General features: G+C 33.6%; 2 protein-coding genes across 2 annotated transcripts; one reads left to right on the plus strand and one right to left on the minus strand.

Moving 5' to 3' along the window:
- Nucleotides 1–1,184: 1,184 nt before the first annotated feature.
- On the minus strand, nucleotides 1,185–12,438 carry LOC131847964 (microtubule-associated protein 2). The gene is made up of 9 exons (XM_059197694.1): nucleotides 12,343–12,438; nucleotides 7,088–8,501; nucleotides 6,581–6,624; nucleotides 5,935–6,097; nucleotides 5,471–5,679; nucleotides 5,186–5,371; nucleotides 4,819–4,848; nucleotides 3,661–3,831; nucleotides 1,185–3,090 (listed from the first exon to the last, which is right to left on the minus strand). The coding sequence occupies exons 1-9, from the start codon at nucleotides 12,364–12,366 to the stop codon at nucleotides 3,025–3,027; spliced, it is 2,307 nt and encodes a 768-aa protein (XP_059053677.1). The 5' UTR covers nucleotides 12,367–12,438; the 3' UTR covers nucleotides 1,185–3,024.
- Nucleotides 12,439–16,962: 4,524 nt separating this feature from the next.
- LOC131847963 (uncharacterized) lies at nucleotides 16,963–18,188 on the plus strand. Its single transcript, XM_059197693.1, has 2 exons — nucleotides 16,963–17,105; nucleotides 17,431–18,188. The coding sequence occupies exons 1-2, from the start codon at nucleotides 17,042–17,044 to the stop codon at nucleotides 17,649–17,651; spliced, it is 285 nt and encodes a 94-aa protein (XP_059053676.1). The 5' UTR covers nucleotides 16,963–17,041; the 3' UTR covers nucleotides 17,652–18,188.
- Nucleotides 18,189–24,104: the final 5,916 nt, after the last annotated feature.

Raw genomic sequence — 24,104 nt, forward strand, 5'->3', positions numbered from 1 at the left:
TTTAGCATTACGCTCAGTTGTAGTCTATCTTGACTATGTATATATATATGAGTTTTTATAGACTTCCTATTTTTGTTTTGCTTTTAATATTACATAATTGTTCGTTTTTTATTTTTGAAGGATTTAATAAATGTTATTCTGTTTAATTCTAATCAACTACCATACGAGAAAATCTACAATGGTCTTTATGACCTACGATTGCATTATTTTTAATTGACAAATCTTTTTATAAACCTATTTAATAATATCTCTTCATAATTATATTTTAAAGTGAATCTACTACATATACTTAACTAGTAAGGCCTGTGACTGTATCCATCATTGGATTAGTATACAGTGAACGCAGGGCGTTGTGAGATGGATGTGCGTCTAGAGCAAGTGGAACGAGGTGGGTCACGAGCACTCGCCGGTCGTGCCATAGATGGACGTCTATTTCTCTCGTTGTTACGCAAAACCTGGTCTTCATCCTCGTTCTCATACGAAGCAACGTATTTACGCCGAGGAGAGAGTGTGCGCGGCGTCCGCGGCGCTCTTGCAGAACGACATCGGGACATGGGGCGTTCTTCCTCTGCCCATTCGTGTACCGACATGTAATATTGATCCTGTTTAAACAAAATAATTCTCTATTATGAAACCATATCTATCTACATATTATTTCTAGAAGAAAACTTTATAGATAATAACTGATACACCTGAAAGAAAATTATATGGATTTTAAAGTTGAGATTTGTAATTAATTTAGAACACTGTAAAAGTGTTTTCATATAATAATTAATTTTATGACATTTTCTACATATATATTTTTTACATCTATGAAAACAATAAATAAGATAAGAGTGTGTGTGGTCGTAAGTAAATATCTACTTAATATATAGTGTCCAATGGGAGATTTCTTTTAAGTATAATTTCTATTTTCTAAGTATATGATATTCATAAATTATGAATATCTGAACTAAAAAATCTCCCTCCGGATACCCTTTGGTTATACAACAGTGTAAATATAAACATACAACTTACCCACATTTAGGCGGCATTAAATCCATGGACTAGGTGCGTGTTGTGCAAAGTGTTGTAGGTTCTAATATAGCACAATTACTAAGTACTACAATAACTTGAACAAATGGAAACTTGAATTCTTATATTTTATGTACAATTAGCGTATAAATAAAACGAAGAAATTGGTGTTAAATTATATTCAATGATTACTAATTGTATATAGACGTTCCTTGCTTTCACAAAATATTATACCTACTTAGAAATAATATACTAATATTTCAATATACTAATAACTTCGAGTCAATTTGCGGTATGTATCATAATTAGCACAAACATAAATAATAACAAACAGCAGGTACCTTTAAGGTTATGAGTCTGAAATTAAAAAGTAGTGTAACACAATGAATGTAACTCGAGACAATTTTGAATGACAAATTCTAAAGTAAGGCGCGATGTGTTTTATAAAAGCTAAAAGCAAATACAAGGTAAAATAACAATACGCGTCCTTATAAGGACACAAAGATGTTGCCTACTTTAAACTTAATAAGAACATTTTTAACAAAAATGGGATTTTAACGGAAATATAATAACGAAAATTGTTATAATAGATTGATACGCACTATCTAAAGCTATCTTAGGTGTAGGTAATAGTAATTACATTTATAAAACATTTACTTATTATTATAATCATATTATGATTCTGGTCAGTCGATCTCGAGCCCATTCCATTCTCATCACAGCAAATAAGCAAATATCCAGTTTTATAAAATTAAAAAACTTTTCTGTACTAGTATCCATAAAATCATTACGCAAACTCAAATATAAACACGTTCCAGATTACTTAATTTCAGATTAATTTAAAAACAGTTTTTTATGTAACTGGAATAGCGTACAAGCTGGCGTTCCACTTGATATGGTAAGTGGTAATCATCATCCACGGGCATCAAGTTATCATGCGACGCCCGCGATACTATTTATAAGTTGTCATTTAAAAGGACTAAAATGTCATGCTTCTATATCGTGTTCCTAGAAACTCAGTTGTAAGATGAGACAGAGAAATATGAGAAGTAGGAGAGACAGAGGTACATACGCAACTTTTTACAAAGTCTACCTCCGTACCTTATCTTTAAAAGTTCAGACAAGGTCAACAATCTCCTATAAATCTGATTATTATGAGTTTCTCTATAAAAGTTATTGTGTTGCTTTAATGACTTTTTGCTGTGTCAAGAACTTCGCCCTACCTTAACACTCCAAATTATGGATATACTCTATCAGTGCACGCATCTACGAAGGTAACAAAAGTGTTGTAAAAGCGCCAATACTTATTATATTATAGCTACAGACAATTTAATAATAGTGAATTACATAAATATCACTTTCAAATACCAATTATTAACATTAGCGGTAATAAATATTTTTGTGTTCCTATCAAATATCAATAACTTATCGTAGATGTCCAATTTATTATATTCTTGTTGGTATATTTATTAATAAAGATTACAATGTGGCATCTTAAGTGATTGTATTTCAACGTTATTGTAAGTATAATAACAGAAATGTTCAGTATCAAAACCAAGGAATTGCTATTAGAAAAGTAGCGGGTAATATTCTTAAGTATTGGCACGCACATGATATACTTAGAAATCAATATCTATTACCTAAGTATGTATTTAGGCAAATTAATTATTATCAAAAGCAAATATTTAATGTTACGCATAAAACACATGTAAATTGTACCTAGATTTATATTTCCGTTACACTTATACAACATAGACTGTAACAATAATTGATTCAATAAAAACATCCAGTGATTAATGAAATAATTCACAACATATTGTCAAAAGATATGTTAATATCATTGACGCTGAATATGACATAATCCCGAACATCCATTGCTACAATAACAAGCACTCTATAATCATTCAAACTGTAAACATTAACAAAGATAAAAAAAATGTACAAAATTGGACTTTTGTTTATAAAAATTAATGTCGAATTCTGAAAATAAGAAGTCTTCCAGAGTGTTCCTTAACACTGCTGTTGATTCAAGTTCTCGTCAGATTTTGGTTGCTGCGCTGTCGGTGGCAGGGGACTCTACAACACAAAAACAAATTATTTGAATAAGTGTATTGAACAACATAACCTCCTTTTTTATTCCTGACATATTTAAAACCAGTATAAATAAAGTAAATTTCAATGTAAGTATAACATTTTAAGAATACATAATCAATTATTAGGAACAGGTTGTTTACACATTGTTATTTTCACCTCTGTTCTCTAGTTATTTCCATATGCCATTATGGTACCTATACTAAATATGTCAAGTATAAAAACTAAATAATATAAATCTTATCAATCACAACAAATATTCCATTCATTTATAAATAAACACAATAATAAAAGTTAAACAAAACAAAAACCAAATGCAACCAAGGTGATATTGTTAGTTTGATTTTAGATTTGATTATTTTATGGTCATGTATATATAACACCACACATTTTATGTTACCTATTTAATAAAATGTGTACAAATATTGTGGCTGAAACAAAAATAATAAATGAAATAAACATGATGGCGACCTTCACCGGAGAAGAACAAAAAAAAGCAGAAACGTCAACGAAAATTGTTACAGGCCCAACACAATGGAATACTAGGGGCCTCACCTCCTGCTGCGAGCGATTGTAGCCTTCTGGAACTGGCGACTGACCACCCATCTGCTTGATATACTCCTTGTCGTCAAATATTTTGATATCACCACCTCCTGGTTTGTGTTTTACATTGTCCAACGAACCCACTTTACTTTGTGCTTTGAATTCCAATTTTTGATTTTCAATCTGTTCGAAAGAGTCATTATACTTACTAATAAATTATGTAACTATATTTGAAATATATATATAATTTGATTTTTCCTTAGGATTTCGTAGGTCGTTCCTATATTAATATGAATAACAATAATTTATTAATTGCATTTCTGCAATTATCTATAACTCATTATAATTCACACCTACGAAACCCTGGTGTTATACAATAACCTGTGCTCTCAAATAATAATAATAATTATATGTAAATATATAATTTTATAATTTGTGATAGTGGCTTAGAATATTATATAAAAATTTTATTCGTGACCCATGCTGCTTTTTTAAAGAGAAGATGCATGTATGTATGACATTATCAATCAAGGTTGATATCAATTGCCATGCGAGTCGTCCATGTTCATGTGAATTGTGTATGAAGAGATGTCGCTCCTCTACGATCGGCGTGTCTTTCGAAGATTATTTTTATTTAAACACTAAACCGGCATTCTGTGATAATAAATAACGTGTAAATAAAATTATAAGTGTAAAAAAATAAATATTTAAAATTTAAATAAATAGCACAAGTAACTCTGAAACAATCCGGACGTCTAACTTCTCTATGGTTGCATGACACATTCACTGTTATCATTTCACTTGAAAGCAGAACATATAGCGTGTAAATATCAGCCGCAACAAATCCCTAGGTATCATCACATGAAACGAGAAGGTTCTCGAAAACCTATATACCACTTTCGATCATGATGTACCAAACTGACCTTACTCCATAAAGAATGGGAGGCAAAGTGTTTATGTGATGCCCTCCACCTTGGCAACGCCCACTTTACATACTAAAAACAATAACGACACTTAACTATATTTTCACCACGAACGACTGTCAAGGTATGTTAATTACCACATAGTTATCGACTTAAAGTAAATTATACGTAAACATAGTGCATCGTGTGGTGTGATCACACATTAAAACTTAAGCGGACATTTTGAATATAAGATAATTTTACTCACGGCTCTCGTTCCGTTCTTTGTAACTGTTGACTAAAGAATAACAAAGTTATATATAGTAAGTTACAACCTAAGAGCCTGATCTATCTACTAACTACGAATACGAGTCTACCTACGTTTGCGTTAAGTGCAGTGTACTTTATTGTTTTGATTATTGCATTTTTTGTAATTGCACGTAACGGTGTCTACCTACTTATTCCAAGTTCTATTAATGAACATTTTATGTGTTTCTATATGAATAGTTTTAAAAGTTCTCATACTCACTGCAGCCCTGTAGTCACTTGAAACGAATACCTGATAGTGGATACTACATTGCTTGTTTTACATTCATGGTAAATATCTATTATGATATTCAGAACATAGTAGTTACCTTGACTGCTCCTCCGCCTGGTTTGTGAGTGATGTTGACCGTCGACGCTACCTTGGGCTTCGCTTTATCTTTGAAATCGAGTTTGACTGTTTCAATTTTCTTATCACCACCACCTGGTTTGTATGCAGCATTTTGGAGGGAACCGATTTTAGATTTAGCATTCCATTCCAATTTTGTGGTTACGATCTACACATAAAAAAATATCACTATTAGTAATTATGTAATTATATAATATCATTGTTCATTATTTACTTTATTCGTTTTTATTTATTTTTTATTACTGACCTTCTTGCTACCACCACTGGGAGTATAAGCATCATTTTTAGCTGCAATTTTGGGTGTCACATTTCCGAATTCTAATTTTCTGTTTTCAATCTTTATTTTGCCTCCTCCAGGTCTATAGGTTGCGTTATCAAGAGAACCGATCTTTGATTTTACTGTTTTAATGTTGGGCGAGGGCGCGTTGCCCACTTGTACTTTATTCATAGGGACTTCTGTAAATTAACAATAATTTTCCGTTATAGTATATAAAAGAAACAATTATATAGTTATAATTAGTAATTTATTTTAGCACATTTTACTGACCTAAAGAATAATTAGCAGATACAAGAACAATAAGTCACAAGGGAGTAAGGACAGTCTTAAGATATCCATTTTTTTCTACTGACATTACAAATGTTCACTCAATCTAGTCCAGGTCAGTATGTAGTTATTATTCATAGAAATCAAACAAAAATTATACCACTTACTTTTCTTTTCTGTAGGCAGAGGATTCTCTGGTGTTTTAGCAGTAGCACTTTTGCTTGAGGATCTAGACAAACTGGGCTTGAGACTGTTGCTAGATTTTTCTTTGGTTGGTAATTTGGTCGGCACCTTACTTTTATTTGGAGAGCCTGGAGAACCATTCAGGTCCTACAAAAAGTAAATAAAACAATACTCTATTAAGAAATTACTATACATTATAAAATTAAAATAAATATGTAAATCTAGCTTACTACGATAGCTCGACTTTGGGAATGGAATATTACACTTTTTAGCTGCATAATATAAGTTTATGATCTGTTATTACAGAATTCTCAACATTGTGTAATATCACTGATGTCCTCACTAGGCCATTATAATAGCCTTGATGAAGGACATCTAGAATAATATTAAATAATAATATGTACATATCATGAAAAGTTTTTATTAATTTTATACATATTTAATTAATAAATTGATATAAATTAAAAATAATCGTTTATTTGAATTCATTATAAAATCAATCCTAATAATTGTCAACATACCTACATACAAAATACCCTATAGACTAATTTAATTTTCTGATTTATAAAATAATAATATATATTAAGGAAAAACTAAGAAATAGGTTCCATAATCAGATTCTTTACTTACATTTCCTTGTGTGGATTCATCTACCCCACTGTCATTGTCGCCTTCTGAAAAGTGAATATAAATTTTATTCATATAAAAATAAATATATAGTGTACTCGGATATCAGTAATAATAGGGGGGAAGGGGATTGTTAGTAATGTGAACTCATGACCCCATTACTAGGAACGTACCATGTCAGGTTGACCTCCACGCGGTTCCCCTGGAAACCATCGTGACAAATTCCTGGTAAATTTGTCATGATGGGCTAACTGACCTGACCTCATGTTCATCTTATCATCCTCCACTGGTGCCCCGCCAGCGTAAACCATTAGCGCAGGCGAGTGCATTAATGTAACTGAACAACTTCCACTGATTACGTGTTCGACATAATTTTTAATATTTCATAAATGGTATAAAAATATTTTCATATTTCTTGATGTTTGTTCAGTTTCATGGACGCTAACAACACCTTGTACCGATTAATAAACAAACATTTATTTGGCTCATCTCAAAAAAGTTATGCGTTACCTTTAGGCCTAGTTTTTGGTGCTGAAGCTACTCTTCGAGGAGTGGATTTCTTAGAATCTGTTGGCGTTATGGGCATATTTAAATCAATTTGCTTTTTATTGAATGAATGGGATTCTAACACTGGTGACTTTGAAGTAATTTTACTTGGTGTTACTGGTGATTTAACATCTTTATTTGAATCCAGTTTTATATCGAGTTTAGGTGTTTTAGGACGCTGGGGGTCTGGTGTTACACTTTGAGATTTATTTATTGGCGCAGGACTATTTGAAACAAATTGTTTCGGTTCGGGCGAGTCATCACTTCGGGTCAATGAAGGTGAACGATCCAAAAATTCATTTTTCTGCTGATTATTTGCCGCCTCCTTTCCATTTTTAATTGATGTCAAGTTGTTTTGCAAGACCACATCTTCATCGTCGTCATTTTTTTTCTTAATATTTGAATTAGACAATGACCCTATAAATGATTCAGTCATTTTCGAACCAGAAAGTCTCGATTCCGGACGATCGGGTATATCTTTTCCTCCGTCGTTAGAAGCTTCTGATCTAATGCTTTCTTTAGAGCTGCGTATGTTATCTCTACTATCAATTTTTCCCTCTTGAATCAAGCCCAATCCCGGACTGCGACTACAAAATTCTTCCATCTTTCCACCTATGGAACTGACAGATTTTCGTCGATCTTCGTCCAGTTTAAATGGGTTAGGAGACCCAGGAGCGGCAGCAATGCTGTAACTTCTGCCTTTATTAACTCCAGGAATTTCAATGCCATTTTCGGTCTTATTGATGGCTTGAAATTCATTTGAAGCACTTTGATTATCCAGGTTGACTGGTTTATTTTGCGGATTTGTATAATTCAAGCCCTTTGCAGAGCTTTCCGTTGTTTGTCGGGACAATGATACTGCCCCAGAAGCAGGCGAACCGTTCCTAGGAGCACCGTTAAATTGTTGCGGTATTTGTGGTCTTGCAGCGTCTGGAGTGGTAGCAGTACCAAATATCGGTGGTTGTCTAGGACCAAATTGAAGATTATTAGGCGGTGGACCTCTTTGTAGTGGCTGAGGAGTATTAACCGGTTGAAGAGGTCTCGGCCCCTGCTGTGGAGCTATAGAATGGGGACCAGATGGTCGCAATGGAGGCTGCTGTGGTCGTGGTTGTTGCGGTACAGATTGTCCCGATGGCACTGGACCTCGTTGTAGCGGTGTCCCTGGACGAGGTGCAAGTTGTGGTGGGCTAGTGACCTGCCCTCCTGGTTGAAACTGAGGTCTTGGTTGAGCTTGCGGTGGGACTCCTGGTCTTAACAACTGCTGAGGAAAGGCTGTCCTTGAATCAGCTCTATTTAATGTTGGACGAGCAGGTTGGGCTAATCCTGAGGACTCCGTACCGTATGAATTAGCACTTGGAGGCCGTGTCTCTCCCGGTGCCTATACAAGCAAATAATAAAAAAAATATTAACATACCTATATATACATATAATTACGCTGGATCGAGGCAAATCCCAAACTTTAATTAATTTTGTATTAAATACTAGGTACCTACATAATGTACATGAAGTTGTACCGTATTTAAGTTCTAACAAACAAGATTTTCAATTTAGATATCATAATCTCTTGAATTAAAAGGAAACTCATTATATTGTAACTTGTTCTAAACTACCTAACTCATACCTAAAAACAAATTTGTATGTTGTTACCTGTTTCATCTATGTAGTACTTTGTACATAAACCATGAAATAATATGTTTCCAGTAAACTAAAGTTATTTATTATTTATGCTTAATTTTGTATTACAATAAAATAGTATTATAAAAACAAATATATATAAAGTTAAATGGGGACTATATTTCTTGTCACCAAAATTTATATTTGTCATCAAGTTGTATCACCTAATAAATAGATCTATCGCCACGATATATTTTCGTTCTCAGATACACAAAAATTATTCCCAGATATGAATTATCAAATTAATGTTAATATATGTGTAAAATAAGAGATGGATTACCAAAAAAATTGTAGTGAGGTAGATGAATATAAACTGTAATCTTATAATTACAGTTTTATTACTTAAATAATAGTTTTGTGCTCAGTATGGTAGATCTGTCACCAGATAAATCGATTATCGATCCATGACTGTGACTCCTTTTTATTTGTTAGTTTGTCCCAATACAGTAGTAACATTTTATTTCGTACAGTTATTAATTTAATTCGTTACCAATTTAATACATCAAGTTATTACGTTAATGAAAATATGTTCAAAGAGGCAGAGACATATTTAAAAATTGACCTGCATTGAAATGCAACTGCCCTGATTATTTACTTTAAGTGTTTTATTTACTATTTGCTAGAAACTTTATTAAAATATATTTATGCTACCTGTGTAAATTACGATCCTTGGGGATGCATATCTCTAGTTAAGTAGTAGGAACTTTATGAAATTTTCCAGTGACATCATCATGATTTATTGGTGATCTCTTTAAATTAGTTTGCTTAAATACTTATTAGGACAAACCTATTATAATACATACAAAACATTTATTTGCTACTAGACCCTATATCCATCCATCCACCCTACTTCCACCTAAAATCCAACCATGATTTTAGGTGATTTATTGTGGTATTGATTTTATATTGTTTTGTGACTACATTTTGGTGACAAATCTACTATTTTGCGGGCAAACGCTATTATTTAAGAAACAAAAAACTAATTAAATTGGCGATAGCTTAAATGATACCCAAGTTAAATTATTTAGATTGGAGGTCCCCAAAATTTCCTGATTTTAAGTAAATCCGACACATCTTCATTTTGTAAAGTTAAAATTAATAAAAGTTATAGACCTTTAGAACTTTGGGAAACATTTATTTCTATTAGATAATATTTATAGATACAACAAAAAATTCTGTTAATAAGTAGATATAATACTATGTTGAACTTTTAACGATATTTAGTTTATCAAAATTATATTAATATTCGGGGCAACGAACTAAGATATTGTCACACAATCAAAATGTCTATTTAATATTCGCGATTTGGTAAAATGCACGAAATAAGAATGATTGAACACGATATCGCATCGACACAGAAGAGGGGCGGGGCGGCGATGGTCGCGCTGTCACCACCCCATAGGTCCGTATATACTTGAAAAATATGAAAAGAAACTAAACATGACCAAAATTTTTGAATGATCTACATTAAAGCAAACTCCTCATCTATCTATACAGAAAATAAAATTAATAATACCAGTAGGTACTGTATTTTGGACTTATTTACAGTAATCAACGCATTACTTTCATGATTGTAATCTTGAAAATAATAGATACCCTACACATACGTTACGTGCGTTCATAGATAATATTTACGCAATTATGCTTGAATATTTTACACTTAATAACATTCAAAGAAAAATACTTAAAATCATCAATCGTATTATACGGGATGGCTAAATATTTAATTCGGAAACAATTTAATCAGAAACATATCGTTGTAATAAAAAAAAGTCGTAAAAATATTAAAAATAGAATGGATAATAGTGAAGATCTTCGATACATTCGATAGATGCCTTGTCAGAAACTCGGTTACTAGGTCAATAAGGTATAAAAAATATAAGTTCTTTGAGTATGTACCTACCCATAGTACAATCTGTTTCTTAGATGGCTTCTATTTATAGAGAAAAACTTCTATATCTTTGTGAGAAAGAATAAATATATGCTACAGTATCAGATATTCAAATATTTCTATAGTATTTGAGTATCTGAAGTAGGTAGGTATATTAACAAATAACATATTTTATAATAAAATATGTACGAATGAGGTAATCATTTGAGCAAAAACTTTTCATATATAATATTTTAAACGATGTTAATTTACAAGTATTAAATAAAACAATAACAACTCATTTATAATAATGGAAAATTATAATAATGTTATCTGTTTAGAGGTAAAGTCCATAAAGACTATCGTGAAAAGTTATTCTGTCATCGACGATGATTCGGTAATTCAAGATAAGCGTGACGTACATCTTAAATAAAAGACATGAAAAACAATGTAATTAAACTGGATTATTATCAGCAAATCCTTGATACTAGTCATAGCCTAAACATTGTAACTGTAATAAGCTGCAACATATTTTTCCATAGGATAACTGTTCGTTTGTAAAATATATAATGACATTGAAGTATCGGCCGATCTAATCAACATTGTATTCTTTACCTAAACCACGAAATTGCATTAGAAAATACACTTTTCTTTGTTAGAGACGTCCTCATCGCGTGATTATTCTTGTACTTATTGCTCTCGTCAACGAACTCTGTCAAAATATCAAATACTATAACCGCGAAATTCATGTTTTACTTCGGCACGATATTGTAAACCTCCGATTTATTTGATAATAAATCTATGTAGACGAAGGACAACATTGTATCAGTAAAATATAAATATCTCGATGAGTATTTTTTCTTTGTGGCTATCTCTGGCTTCACGAGAATGTTAAAGTAGTAGTAGTAAGTCTTTATTTATTATATAATTAACTTTAAAATAAGTAGATACTTATGGTAACCTAAAAAAATATTTAATTAATGCTTTATTATTTATGTTAGATCACAATTATTAAATATTTATTATTTATGATCTAATATTGCAAATAATTTTTAATTTGCCTTTTAATTCGGATAGTCGGAAATTACAGTTTCAGCAGTTTATAAGAATAGTAGGCATTTCATTTAGCTTATCATGGTAAGCAGTTTTCCAATTGATTACTTTAATAGTACTGGAGCGTCTGAAAGCTTCAGTAGGTACTTTTATTTTATCCAAACATAGAATTTCTTTTACAAGGGGTTTCCACCGATTCATTACAAAGCGAACAATAATGAACGACGTTTAAGCGCTAAATAAAAGTTGGTAAAATTCTTTTATGTCCTTCGATACAGATAGTTACTTCTATTATTAAATAAATGAAAATGTTCATATAAATGTTGTAAACGTTATTTTACTTTAGATAATATATGTATATGTCAGGGATGCTAACCGAACTAGGATTCACGAACAAGTCCAAAACTTTTAGTCTTCTGTACGAGGACATTCTCACAACCTTGTTCGAGATTTGGATTACCAAAATCTGTCAAAATACAATGGTTGATGTACAAATCAAATTCAGCTAATATACGAGATTTTATAAGAGTTAAATAGTTGATAAAGGTTGGCAACCCTGGTATATGTGAAATATTATGTGCAATAACGACATTCGGTGCTCTCGTGACGTCACGAGGCTTACCCGATTGGCGTTGTTTGTCTCCATACTTGAAGTTCTACTTTAAAATCTTCAAACTATAAATATTGAATAATATGTCATAATTCTTCAACCCGGCGAGGCGATCGCTTATTTGCGATATCTCCTTGAAACTATAAAAAACAAAACTTTATTAGTTACGCAGTCGCGCATAAAATCTACCAATACATAGTGATGTGCTTTGCTGACGCTTGTAACAACGACAAATCTACTGTTTCGTGACAAGTGTTGAAATGAATATGTTATATATATCCAGAGGCTATGGTAAATATACATATGACACGTCACCATATTGTGGAATGAACATAAAACTACAATAACCGTCAAGTGCCACTTTTGTGCGGTACATATATGTACGTCTGTCAAAATCTAACACGCTACAACGGAATATACATAATAAAATCTACTTGGTATCGCTACATTGTTTTATTATGCCTATATATAATATTACTACATAGAAAATCCTACTAATATTATAAACGTGAAAGTTTGTGAGTATGGATGTTTGTTACACTGCAAAAACTACCAAACCGGTTTTAATGAAAGTTTATAGCAATGGAATTATACATCAGAATAATTACATAGGCTACAAATTTTATGCGAGTGAAACCGTGGGCACAGCTAGTATTATAATATATAAAGTGATAATAAATTGTCTGCACGCCCTGGCAAAGAGTGTTGTGTTAATCGTACATATTATTACAATAATAAAGCAATTTCATGTCTTGGTACCATTAAATTGTTTAAAAAAATATGTCACATCAAAACTTTTGCACATAAATAGACCTTTAATTATGTATTAAGGCAGTTAATTGTTCCATTATGTAACCTATCAAAGCATACCTTCTATTCTGTCTAACGCCACAACAGCTGTTTTTAAAGGCATATACGCATACACAAAACAAAATATATCTACGCATAAAATAAGGATATTTTTATAAGAATAAATAAAGGATATTAAAGACACGAAATCATATCATAATCAGAATACATCAAATACTACATCGTATTGAAATGAATTCAGTCAATTTAGTAGCAAAGTAATAGTAAAACGATTGTAAAGTAAAAATATAGGTTATATTTTGTATCTAGTGTTGTATCTATATTATATTCATGGACATGTTATTGGGTGTTGCTCACTGATAATTCACTGTCGTCAATTGATATTCTAAATCCTAGGATTAGACATAAGATAACCACAGACGTACAATGTACGTAAATCAACTCCGAATTGTTCATCACTATAGTGATTCATATGCAAATAAACATTTCAAATGACGTGAAAATTGACAAACTATGAAATGAATATGATATGAATCAAAAGAAATCATTAAATTACAATATTGAACTTTAATTCAATACATCATCAGGTAAATGTTCAACGGAACAAGATTATATTTTTCACTATCGGTGTATATTTTACTTCAATAAAGCCTGCTCGTAGCTACGTCTAATTGAGAAATGTAAATAACGATTTTCTTCACTAACTTCTACAACTGTTAATATATTTACTGAAATAATGTTGCATTTTATTATACGAGTAATAATGAAAACTATTTAACTCACATCACGTTTATCATGTTTCATCAGTGACAATCATAGTCCAAGAACAATCAGAAGATTTTTTAATATTTTACTTAAAATAAAATGTTTTTAACAACGGCTTTTTCCACTCATTGTTATAAATATAGCCTATAGTCGTCCTTGTATGAACTATCTTTTCGTCAAATTTTATTAATATCTGATAAGCCGTTTGGCCATGTAATAATAACAAACAAACAGACTGACAGACATTTTTGCATTTATAATATTAGTTTGATTTAGTAAAACTATCCCTAGACGTTTATTTATGAAAAAACATCAACAACATTCTAATGAAAAGTTTATATTTATGTATGAAATTAGATACTTACGTCATGGGATAAATTGAAATAGACTTGCTATGTGTAATGTAAATAAACAAATATACATAGCTATTATTATAGTATGCGAAAACTCGAAATCATACACATAAGTAATTTTTAGGATAAACGATCGATTTGTTCAATGTTTAATTTTAATACATTCTCATTTCTCACTATGTAGTGGCATATTATAATGAATCATCATAACAAAAATAAACACTGTGTACTATACTGTAAATGTTCAGTAAGAATGTACTTTAAATTTCATTGAACAGTTTTTTTTAAGTACACGTATAAATGACGCGTTGGTTATGTCTCACAGGCACTTTACAAATATGTAACGTAATCAATTGCGATAATTTCTTTCTTTTAAATTATGCCGTATCATAATATAATTTCTTGAATTTTCAAACTCTTCATATCATGGGATTTATGAGTCATCTCCTGTTGTTTATACTCAGATATTTTCATAGACAATAAATATGCACAGATATGATTAGAAATTACTGTAGTGTCATTTCGTAAAAGAATGTATATCATATCTAAGTAAGTATCTAAGGGTAAGTAATCTATATCAGATTACTTACCCTTAGATACTTCACTTACTAACAACAATGATTACTTTTTATACAATTCCCACCAATATTATAAATATAAAATATATGTTCAAAACATTATTTGCCACTTGATGGCATATAGTAGAAGAATTTAAGAATTTAATCCCTATCAATCATCATTATCAATATCATATATACCACACCATAGAGACGAAGTCGTGAACAAAATCTCGTCATAAATAAAGTATAATATATAATAATAATAAACTACAGTACGCACCTTTTGTACGTACTTATATGTTTCTTTTTACGTGTACATTAGAATGAACGTATTCATTTCGAGAACATCTGCAATGGCATTGCATGACGCAGATACATTTCTCGAAGTTAAGTATGTAATAAATATATTATCTTTACCACATAATGAAGCGGAGCTTTACAACATTATCAGACAGCTAATCAAGTATTTATATTGAACTTTAAATAGCATAGATTGTAATTTTAGTAAAAGAATCTTAATACATATATGTTTTCATCACGTAGTGAGTAGACTGATTAGACATGCAGGTACTTCGGCACTCCTATGAGTTACTCACTTTGGGAGGGCCCGACCTTGGCAACCTTGATATTACACTATCACGAACAACGTGTTATACAATGTAGGTGAACAGTAGGCCTTCAGTGAAGACCGACAACGACAATATTTGCAAAATATCAGCTAGCGTGACAATTACCTATGTCAATAAACGTTCCACGTGTTCTCATAACTTTTTAATAATATTACACTATTATTATAGTTTGAATCCTTATTTATTTAGGTAACTGAAAGTACACTGTAGTAAACTGAAAGGTAAAGGACAGCTATGAACATATGAGAAGTTAATTTAAATTATATTATTTACACTTTTATTAAAAATCTAATAAATCTAGTATTATAATATGACAATACTCATCGCGCTACAACAACAATAATAAATTAATGAAAATTCACACGTCTATAACACTATTTGGATTTTAGTACTCAAAAAAGTAAAATTATATTTTATACAATATACAGTATATTGTATAAAATATAATTTTTCTTTCGTAAAAATAATTAAAAAAAATAACAATTTATTACAAATATTTTCATTATATCTATTACTTTTACTAAGTTGTAAAATTTTATTATAAAGTTGTATAAAAATATAGGATTATTATACTATTGATAACTCTACATTTTTTTGTCTATTTATTTAGATTAATTGATTAATGTGGCATAATAATCGTGATTACTGTGACAGCTAGTCTAGTATCATAATATAAGAGGCATAATAATAGATAAAGGAATGTTTAATATATTGTTTGTTTTTGTAATATGTGCATTCGAATTGCCAAACAAATAAACAACCGACCGTTCACGAAGGGTAAGATACCATTTACCATTGACGTCATAGTATATTCGTATTACCCGTGACGCCCATGCTCTATGTTGGAGACATTAAAATCGTAATTAGAACAGTTACTGTTGTCATTTTGATTGAAATTACAAACAAAGAAACCAGACAACAATTACTCGTGTTCCGAAATCTGAGGTGCAGTTTCTTAAAGACATGTCAATAACTAAAACTATTGTTTTTTTGTCCGTTTATCTGTGTAATTAATTTGACAAACTTTTCTTAGGGAAAATAGTCTCGTAAATCTGAATATATTTTATTCAGTTATACGAGACTAAGATCTGTCATATTAGAAAAACTAGTTTAATAAATAAAATAGAACACTATATAGTAATACTAAAAATATCGCTAATATTATATAAAATAGACAATATACATGGTACGCCTAACAGTCAAATAGATAAAATAAGATTTGTTATAAATATGCGAACATAACATTACGTTATTAATCGTAATAATAATGTCGGAATAATACCAAACCACAAAATGTTACTTATGTAAATAGAACTAAAAATTGTGCGATACAGTATTTACTATATTACGTAGATGTCATTATAAATGGTTTGAAATGTACTGTAGGTACGTAGCAAGGAAAACTCGATTGGCGTCATTCTATCTAGCGTCAGTGGCCGCCAGCGGCCGGTGACGTGGTCTCAGATAGAGTCGTTCTTGCCAAATGTGAGTCAGTGCCGATATAAAGTAGCATCGTTTGCGAAACCCTCGTCATTCCGTATCAAACCACTGCACGGTGCTAAGTGAATTGTTAATAATCAAATAAAATAACCAAATGTTCGTAAAAGGTGTTGACATTATAAGTTCTAAGTTGGAACATATAAGTTTGGACATTCAAAGTAAGTTTCTATCACGTTATGCTATTATTTTCATTATGTCATGATATTATTTATTTCAGTCGTTTAATTTATTTCTAATATCTTTATTCTATTGATATACCCTCTATAATAGAGTCTTTAGAAAATTTAATATTAATTAAATTATTTTCAGCATCTAATACATATTACATTGGTTATAAATATTAGTTTCATTTATTAAATTTCTCTATGCACTAAATAATCACGTTATTACGATTTCTTTAGTGTAAGTCACAAAGTCTTAGACACAACTCTTGCTTATTCAAGAAAATATAATGATCAATTAATATTTGTTTTTTTTAAATAGACAAAATGCAGCCAAAAGCAGATAGGCAGCCTGTGTGTCCGAAAAATCAACTACCCCTTCTGCATTTGACACCAGTCAAAGGTCAGAAGAATGGTGAAGTCGATATGCAACAAGAAACTGGTGACCCTTGCCTACTGAAGCCACAACATGACATTCCACCAACACCGCCTCCACAAACCAACCCTCAACCTCTCGAATTCTTTCCACAAAGAATAGGGTAGCTGCACTTTACCCCATTACTAGAAACGACATACATTTTAATGGCATCTCGCCATTTCAGTAGACTTTTCAGCAAAGTCGTATAAATACGCTTCGTGCTGCTATTACAGAGAAAATACGCAAATACCGTAGACGAAACGGTGGAACTTTTTGCCAAATTATGAGCCAAAGTACGTCAGTGGACCGATACCTCGTGTTTATTTTGCTCAAGCCTTTTGTTGTGATTGACATGAAATTGTATTTTATACAAGAAATTTGTTTTGAAACATAAATATAATGTTAAACTATAATGTTCCTATAGCTAAAGTAAGTTTATAAGTTAATATTAACATCTATTGTAAGCAATATAAAATCCAGCAATAAAACCAATAAGACTTTATGATTAACCATTGTTGTGATTTTGTATATTACAATCTCGAATAATATAATATTGTTATATTTATAGATATTAAACTTGCATTACTAATATTGAATGCTCTATTTCATTAAGTTATTTATATATGAAGTAAGTTAAACAATATACGTAATAAAAATACACGAAATAAAATTATGAAAACATTGAGTTGTTAATTATTTCAACCGAGAGTATGCTGACAGGTATACCCCAATTAATCCGTTGTGACTAACCCTTTCCGTTATGACGCCCTTCCATTTTAGTTGGATATGTTACGAACAGTAGGTATTTTTTTTATTAATATTAAGTATGTTGGTTGAAGGTTCACTACCAGCTACCTTAGATTCGAATGTATTTAGGAAAGTGCCTATAAATTTAACATTAGGTCGTTACCTATTCGTCACTCTTGACATTGCAATAATTCATAAAGGTAATTCCTCTGACACCCCATCTGTATCAATTAAATTATGAGAACCACATATGTTCTAACTATTTATTTTCATTGTCAATGACTAAAATAATCTGTCATCGAAATGGGATGGAAATAAAATATATATTGTACCTATTACCTATATAGACAACAGTAAATAAAACCTACATAATTAACTATTTATACGGCCTCTGTAATTCTGTTAGCTCTATAATACTATAATCTACATATTTTTGACAACATTCATTGTGAGATGTGAGATCATTGCAATAGAATTAATCATTGCAATGCAATATTATAATTTTGATTTCATAAATTTTTTAACACTGTGCGTACCATCCAGTTCATCTAACTTCTTATTTAGAGAAAAACTGACCAGAAACTCAACTGGTTTTATGTATTTTTCATTATATAGTTTCAATTATAAAAAAAAAACATAACCGCTTATTCCGTAAGTTTTAGCAATTATATATTAAAATGAAACAGATACAAACAATTAAAATACCAATATTTTTTAAGAAAAAGATATATATTTATATATATTAATTATAATTTTAATAATTCAGCTTTTAATCGCAAGGCTATTTACGAGTAAATTCTCTATTTTTAAATGTTTTTTCTTACAAGCTACAATAGTTACTTGGCCAATTTGGTCTTTGTATAGTCTGTATCACAGATTAAATATTAGTTCTAGATCCTACAACATTTTGACGTATAAAGGAAAGAAGTCAAATATGACATATCGTTGAGAACTTTGACGAGTCAAAGAGTATAGTTCAAATCCTGAGCTAACGCCACGGAACAATCAATATTAAAAGCATGAGTCGCGCTAAAAATAGTTTTACTTTAACTTGAAAGTTTAATATTCTAAACATTAATTAATCAACAGTCACATTTTAAATCTTACATCGTTATAAATAAAACCTGACTCATGACAATACCGTGACTCATGAGCACTAAATAACTATGTTACTCACTCCGTCTCATTGAAACAGAGAGAGTACCTATTGCCCCTAATTGACATAAATTTATAGAGTACCTATGAAACATATGGTCCGCCTGATGGTAACCGGTCTCATTAGCGTATTGTTATTTTGAATCACAGTACACGATGACTTTTTTTTTTTTATAACACGGGACAAACGAGCATGCGGCTCACCTGATGGTAAGTGATTACCGCCGCCCATGAGCACCCGCAACACCAGGGGAATTGCAAGTACGTTGTCGGCCTTTTAAAAAGGAATAAGCTCTTTTCTTGAAGGTTTCAATATCGTATCGGTTCGGAAATACCATTGCTGGAAGGTGATTCCACAATGTGGTTGTGCGGGGCAAAAAGTTTCTAGAAAACCGTACTGTGGAAGACCGCCATTCATCCAGATGATCAGGATGGTATTTCAGTTTCTGGCGGGTGGTACGGTGTTGAAACTCAGTAGCTGGTATTAATCCGAACAATTCCTCAGAACACTCCCCGTGATATATGCGGTAGAAAATGCACAGAGATGCAATATCTCGCCGCAAAGCCAATGGGTCGAGTCTGTCACATAGACGTTGATTACCAATGATTCTGGCTGCTCGGTTCTGAATGCGGTCAAATGGAAGTAGCTGGTATTGTGGTGCTCCCGCCCAGAGATGAGAACAGTATTCCATATGCGGCCGGATCTGCGCTTTATATAATTGCAAGCGATGGGCCGCCGTGAAATACCGTCTCACTCTACTGAGCACACCAAGCTTTTTTGAGGCTATTTTAGCCTTGTCCTCCAAATGACCGCAAAACTGAACGTCACTGGATATATCAACGCCAAGGACCTCGAGATTTGGCTTCACATCAAGGAGAGTGTCTTGAAACTAAGGAGATACAATAAATGGAATCTTTTTAGCGGTAAACGCGCAAACTTATGTCTTCTTGGGGTTGAATTGAACACAATTTTTCAGACCCCAAACCGAAACTTGATGGAGTGAAGTTTCGATTTCAGACACAAGTTTGTTCCGGTACTCTATAACTTTTGCCTGCGACATATTAGCATGGCCGCTGTACAAGGCATCTCCGGTACTGTCATCCGCATAGCAATGAATGTTGTTGACTTGTAACATGTCATTGATATGCAGAAGGAACAGAGTCAGAGATAGCACACAGCCTTGTGGAACACCAGCATTCACAGAGTGTGGGTCGGAGCAAGCACCATCGACAACGATCTTGATGCTCCGATCAGCGAGAAAGCTGGCGACCCAATTGCATAACTTCGCAGGCAACCCAAAGGATAGTAGCTTTGAAAGAAGAGCCTTGTGCCAAACCCGATCAAAGGCCTTCGCAATATCCAGACTGACAGATAGGGCCTCCCCCTTACTCTCAATAGCCTCTGCCCATCGATGTGTCAAATACGCTAGAAGATCACCAGCCGACCGACCTTGGCGAAAGCCATACTGACGATCCGAAATCAACTGGTTCACTTCTAGGTATCGTAGGAGTTGACGGTTGACAATCGACTCCATGATCTTTGAGAATAAGGAGGTGATGGCTATGGGCCTATAGTTAGCTGGATCTGAGCGTTCTCCCTTCTTAGGGATTGGATGAACCAAAGCCGTCTTCCAAAGTTTCGGGACTACACCTGTAGAGTAGCAGTACCGGAAAAGACGCGTTAGTACCGGAGCCAACTCAGGTGCACACGTCCTGAGCACAATAGCAGGAATACCGTCAGGCCCACTCGACTTGTGGATATCTAGGGAAAAAAGAGACTTACGTACCAGCTTTTGGGTAAATTTTACCTCTGGCATAGAAGTCTCACACCGCGAGATTACCGGCGGTGATTGCTCCCTTTCGTCCAGTGTCGAGTTGGATGCAAAAAGAGACCCAAGGAGATCGGCCTTCTCTTTAGCATGTTGGGCCAACGAGTTATCCTCTCTGCGCAGTGGTGGAAAAGATGGCTGACAGAAATTTCCCTGAGCAGCTTTGGCAAGAGACCAAAAAGCCCGGGATCCAGATGGAAGACTGTTCAGTCTCCTACCAATTCTGTTGATGTGCTCCGACTTTGCTGTGGCTATAACTCTTTTGAAGGACCTGGCAGCGGAGTTATACTTCCTTTTATGGGCACTGGTATCTGGATCACTCGACTTCACAGCTGCAATCCAGGCACGGAAGCATTCCTGCTTATGGCGCGACGCCGATCTACAGGATCCGCCATACCAGGACTGAGATCTACCACCGACAGGTACCAGGGAATTAGGAACAAACATCTCCATTCCCTGAAGTACTACATCGGTGACAGATTCAGCTATTGCATCAGGATCGTCCAGTGCGAAGCAAACTCGCCCTCATGGGTAAGATGCAAAAAAACTTCGCATCTCATCCCAATCTGCCGACTTAAAATGCCAAACACGACGTCGACCAATAGATCGCGGCAAAGAATGACGCGTGAGAGGCACTTCGCTCCGTATCAGACAATGATCAGAGGATCCCAGTGGGGCTTCCACAGAGATCTGATATCCGTCCGGATGAGAAGTCAGCAGAAGGTCCAACAGTGAAGGTATATGGTCAACAACATCAGGAATTCGCGTAGGCGAGTATACCAGTTGCGTCAAACCATATGCCAAAGCAAAGCCATAAACAGATCTCCCCGCATAGTCGGTGGTACGTGAACCGAGCCATTCAGCGTGATGGGCGTTGAAGTCACCTAGAATCACGACCTCAGCGGAGGGAATCTGTTGGAGCAAAAAATCTGTAGCCATTTGGACGTGTTCAATGAGTCGGTCAGTTTCGGTGTTACCGCTATGGGACCTGTATAAGCATGCATAGATGCGGGGGTGGTCATCGCAATCTACACGCAACCATAAAATGGACAGGTCAGTACCTTCAAGTGTACCAAGACGGCGACAACAAATATCCTCTCTGACATAAGCGCACACACCGGCCCGTGGAATAAAATGGTGTTCCAATTTATATCCGGGGTAGGTCAGGTACGAAATTTCGTCGGGACAGGATATTTGGGTCTCCGTAAGGAAGAGCAAAGCCGGCCTCGCCGTCTCTAGGTGGTGGTGAACGGCGTTGAGATTGGAATGAATTCCCCTGATGTTGCAAAAACTGACTATGAGCAAGGGAAACGCCGATGGAGATTTGCTCGGTTTCCTTTTGGCCAAATTGAGCGGAGTATTGCCCACCCCAGAATACGCAGGGCAGCCTGAGTGTGATATCTCAGGGGTGGATTCTCCAGTAACATGGTTACTGGTACCACCCTGGGGTAAAAATCTCTTGTAATCCGCTGCCATGGTATGTAAGAAAGGGGTGGGTAGGGGATGGAAGTAGGAAAGGGGGAGGGCCAGGGGCGTCCGGAACCTACAGCTCACCATGCGAAACGCGATAACGCTTAACGCCGGTTTTCTGCCGAGGTGTGGTATTTCCCGGTTCGAGCGGCCCAATCGAGCTGAACAACCACGTGTGGTCGTACAGCTTGCTCTACCACTTCAGTGCTATGTTTCACTATTTAAACCGGAATACACGTCCAAGCCAAGTGCATCCAAGTATATCACGGTGTTGCGGTATACTTCCATGTACTAGGTTACAATACAAATAGATTGTACAAAATGTATTTCTGTATGCAATATTCTCTTATCTGCGGATATTTTTTTTGCAGAAAATATAACGACAAGAAACAAACAAAGAAACAATAAAAAAAACTCCTTTGGTAAAATAGTGCACATAATAATAATATCCTTGGACAAATAACACAGCGCTACCTAGTCCCAAGCTAAGCAGAACTTGTGTTATGGGTACTAGACAACTGACATGTACTTAGATACATTTTTTATAAATACATACATAATATACGTACAAAATATCTGGTTATTTATCGTGCTAGGAATTGAAACCGCGATCATTGAAAGTAAACGCAGTGTGCTAAACCGTTAGACCACCGAGACCGTCCAACCGACGTATAAGAATATAGTATTACCTATATTTAATATCTACGCCGCTATATTCATCCAAAAAGATGTTTGTCGTGGGTGTCAATAGCGTGGCGGCGGATCTGTCAAATGATCCAATTGCTGCAACGCCTAGCTCATTGCCAAATATAACTTCTTTTCGGGTATTAGGTGCTATGACATATTACTAGGTCACTTAACTATCGTAAGGAAAATTAACCGCTTATTTTTAGAGCTATTTTATATGTGAGTGGAATCACCTGGTGTAAAGTATTGTACTGATCGTTCTAAATAGAGTAGAGCGGTATGATGATTATCTCTAATGGAATTAAGACACCCATTATATGCGTTACTATGCGTTCCCATTCCTATGGTTTAAGGTATAGCCTAATATGTAACTTCATAGTTACTACCACTTATTTATAGAGCTTCTGTTTGAATGTGAATGAAGTCACCTGGGATAATATACGAGCTGTAAGAACGGTGTGATACATATCGCAATTCGAATAGTGACACCAATGACTTGCTTCATCACACACTAATGTGTGCCATATCTCTGTAATTTGTCTTCTTCTGTGATACCTACTAGTTACCTACATCTCATCCTTCAAAGTGCAATACAGCTGGTAAATTGTTTAGTTGTTATACATTAAAAATAAATTATGATCCCCGGACTTCTCTTGGTATATCTCGAAATTTTGTGGATATACTATATTA

This window comes from Achroia grisella, unplaced genomic scaffold (assembly GCF_030625045.1).
Source record: "Achroia grisella isolate CSIRO2021 unplaced genomic scaffold, CSIRO_AGI_Agris_v1 utg544, whole genome shotgun sequence".
NCBI classification, from domain to species: domain Eukaryota; kingdom Metazoa; phylum Arthropoda; class Insecta; order Lepidoptera; family Pyralidae; genus Achroia; species Achroia grisella.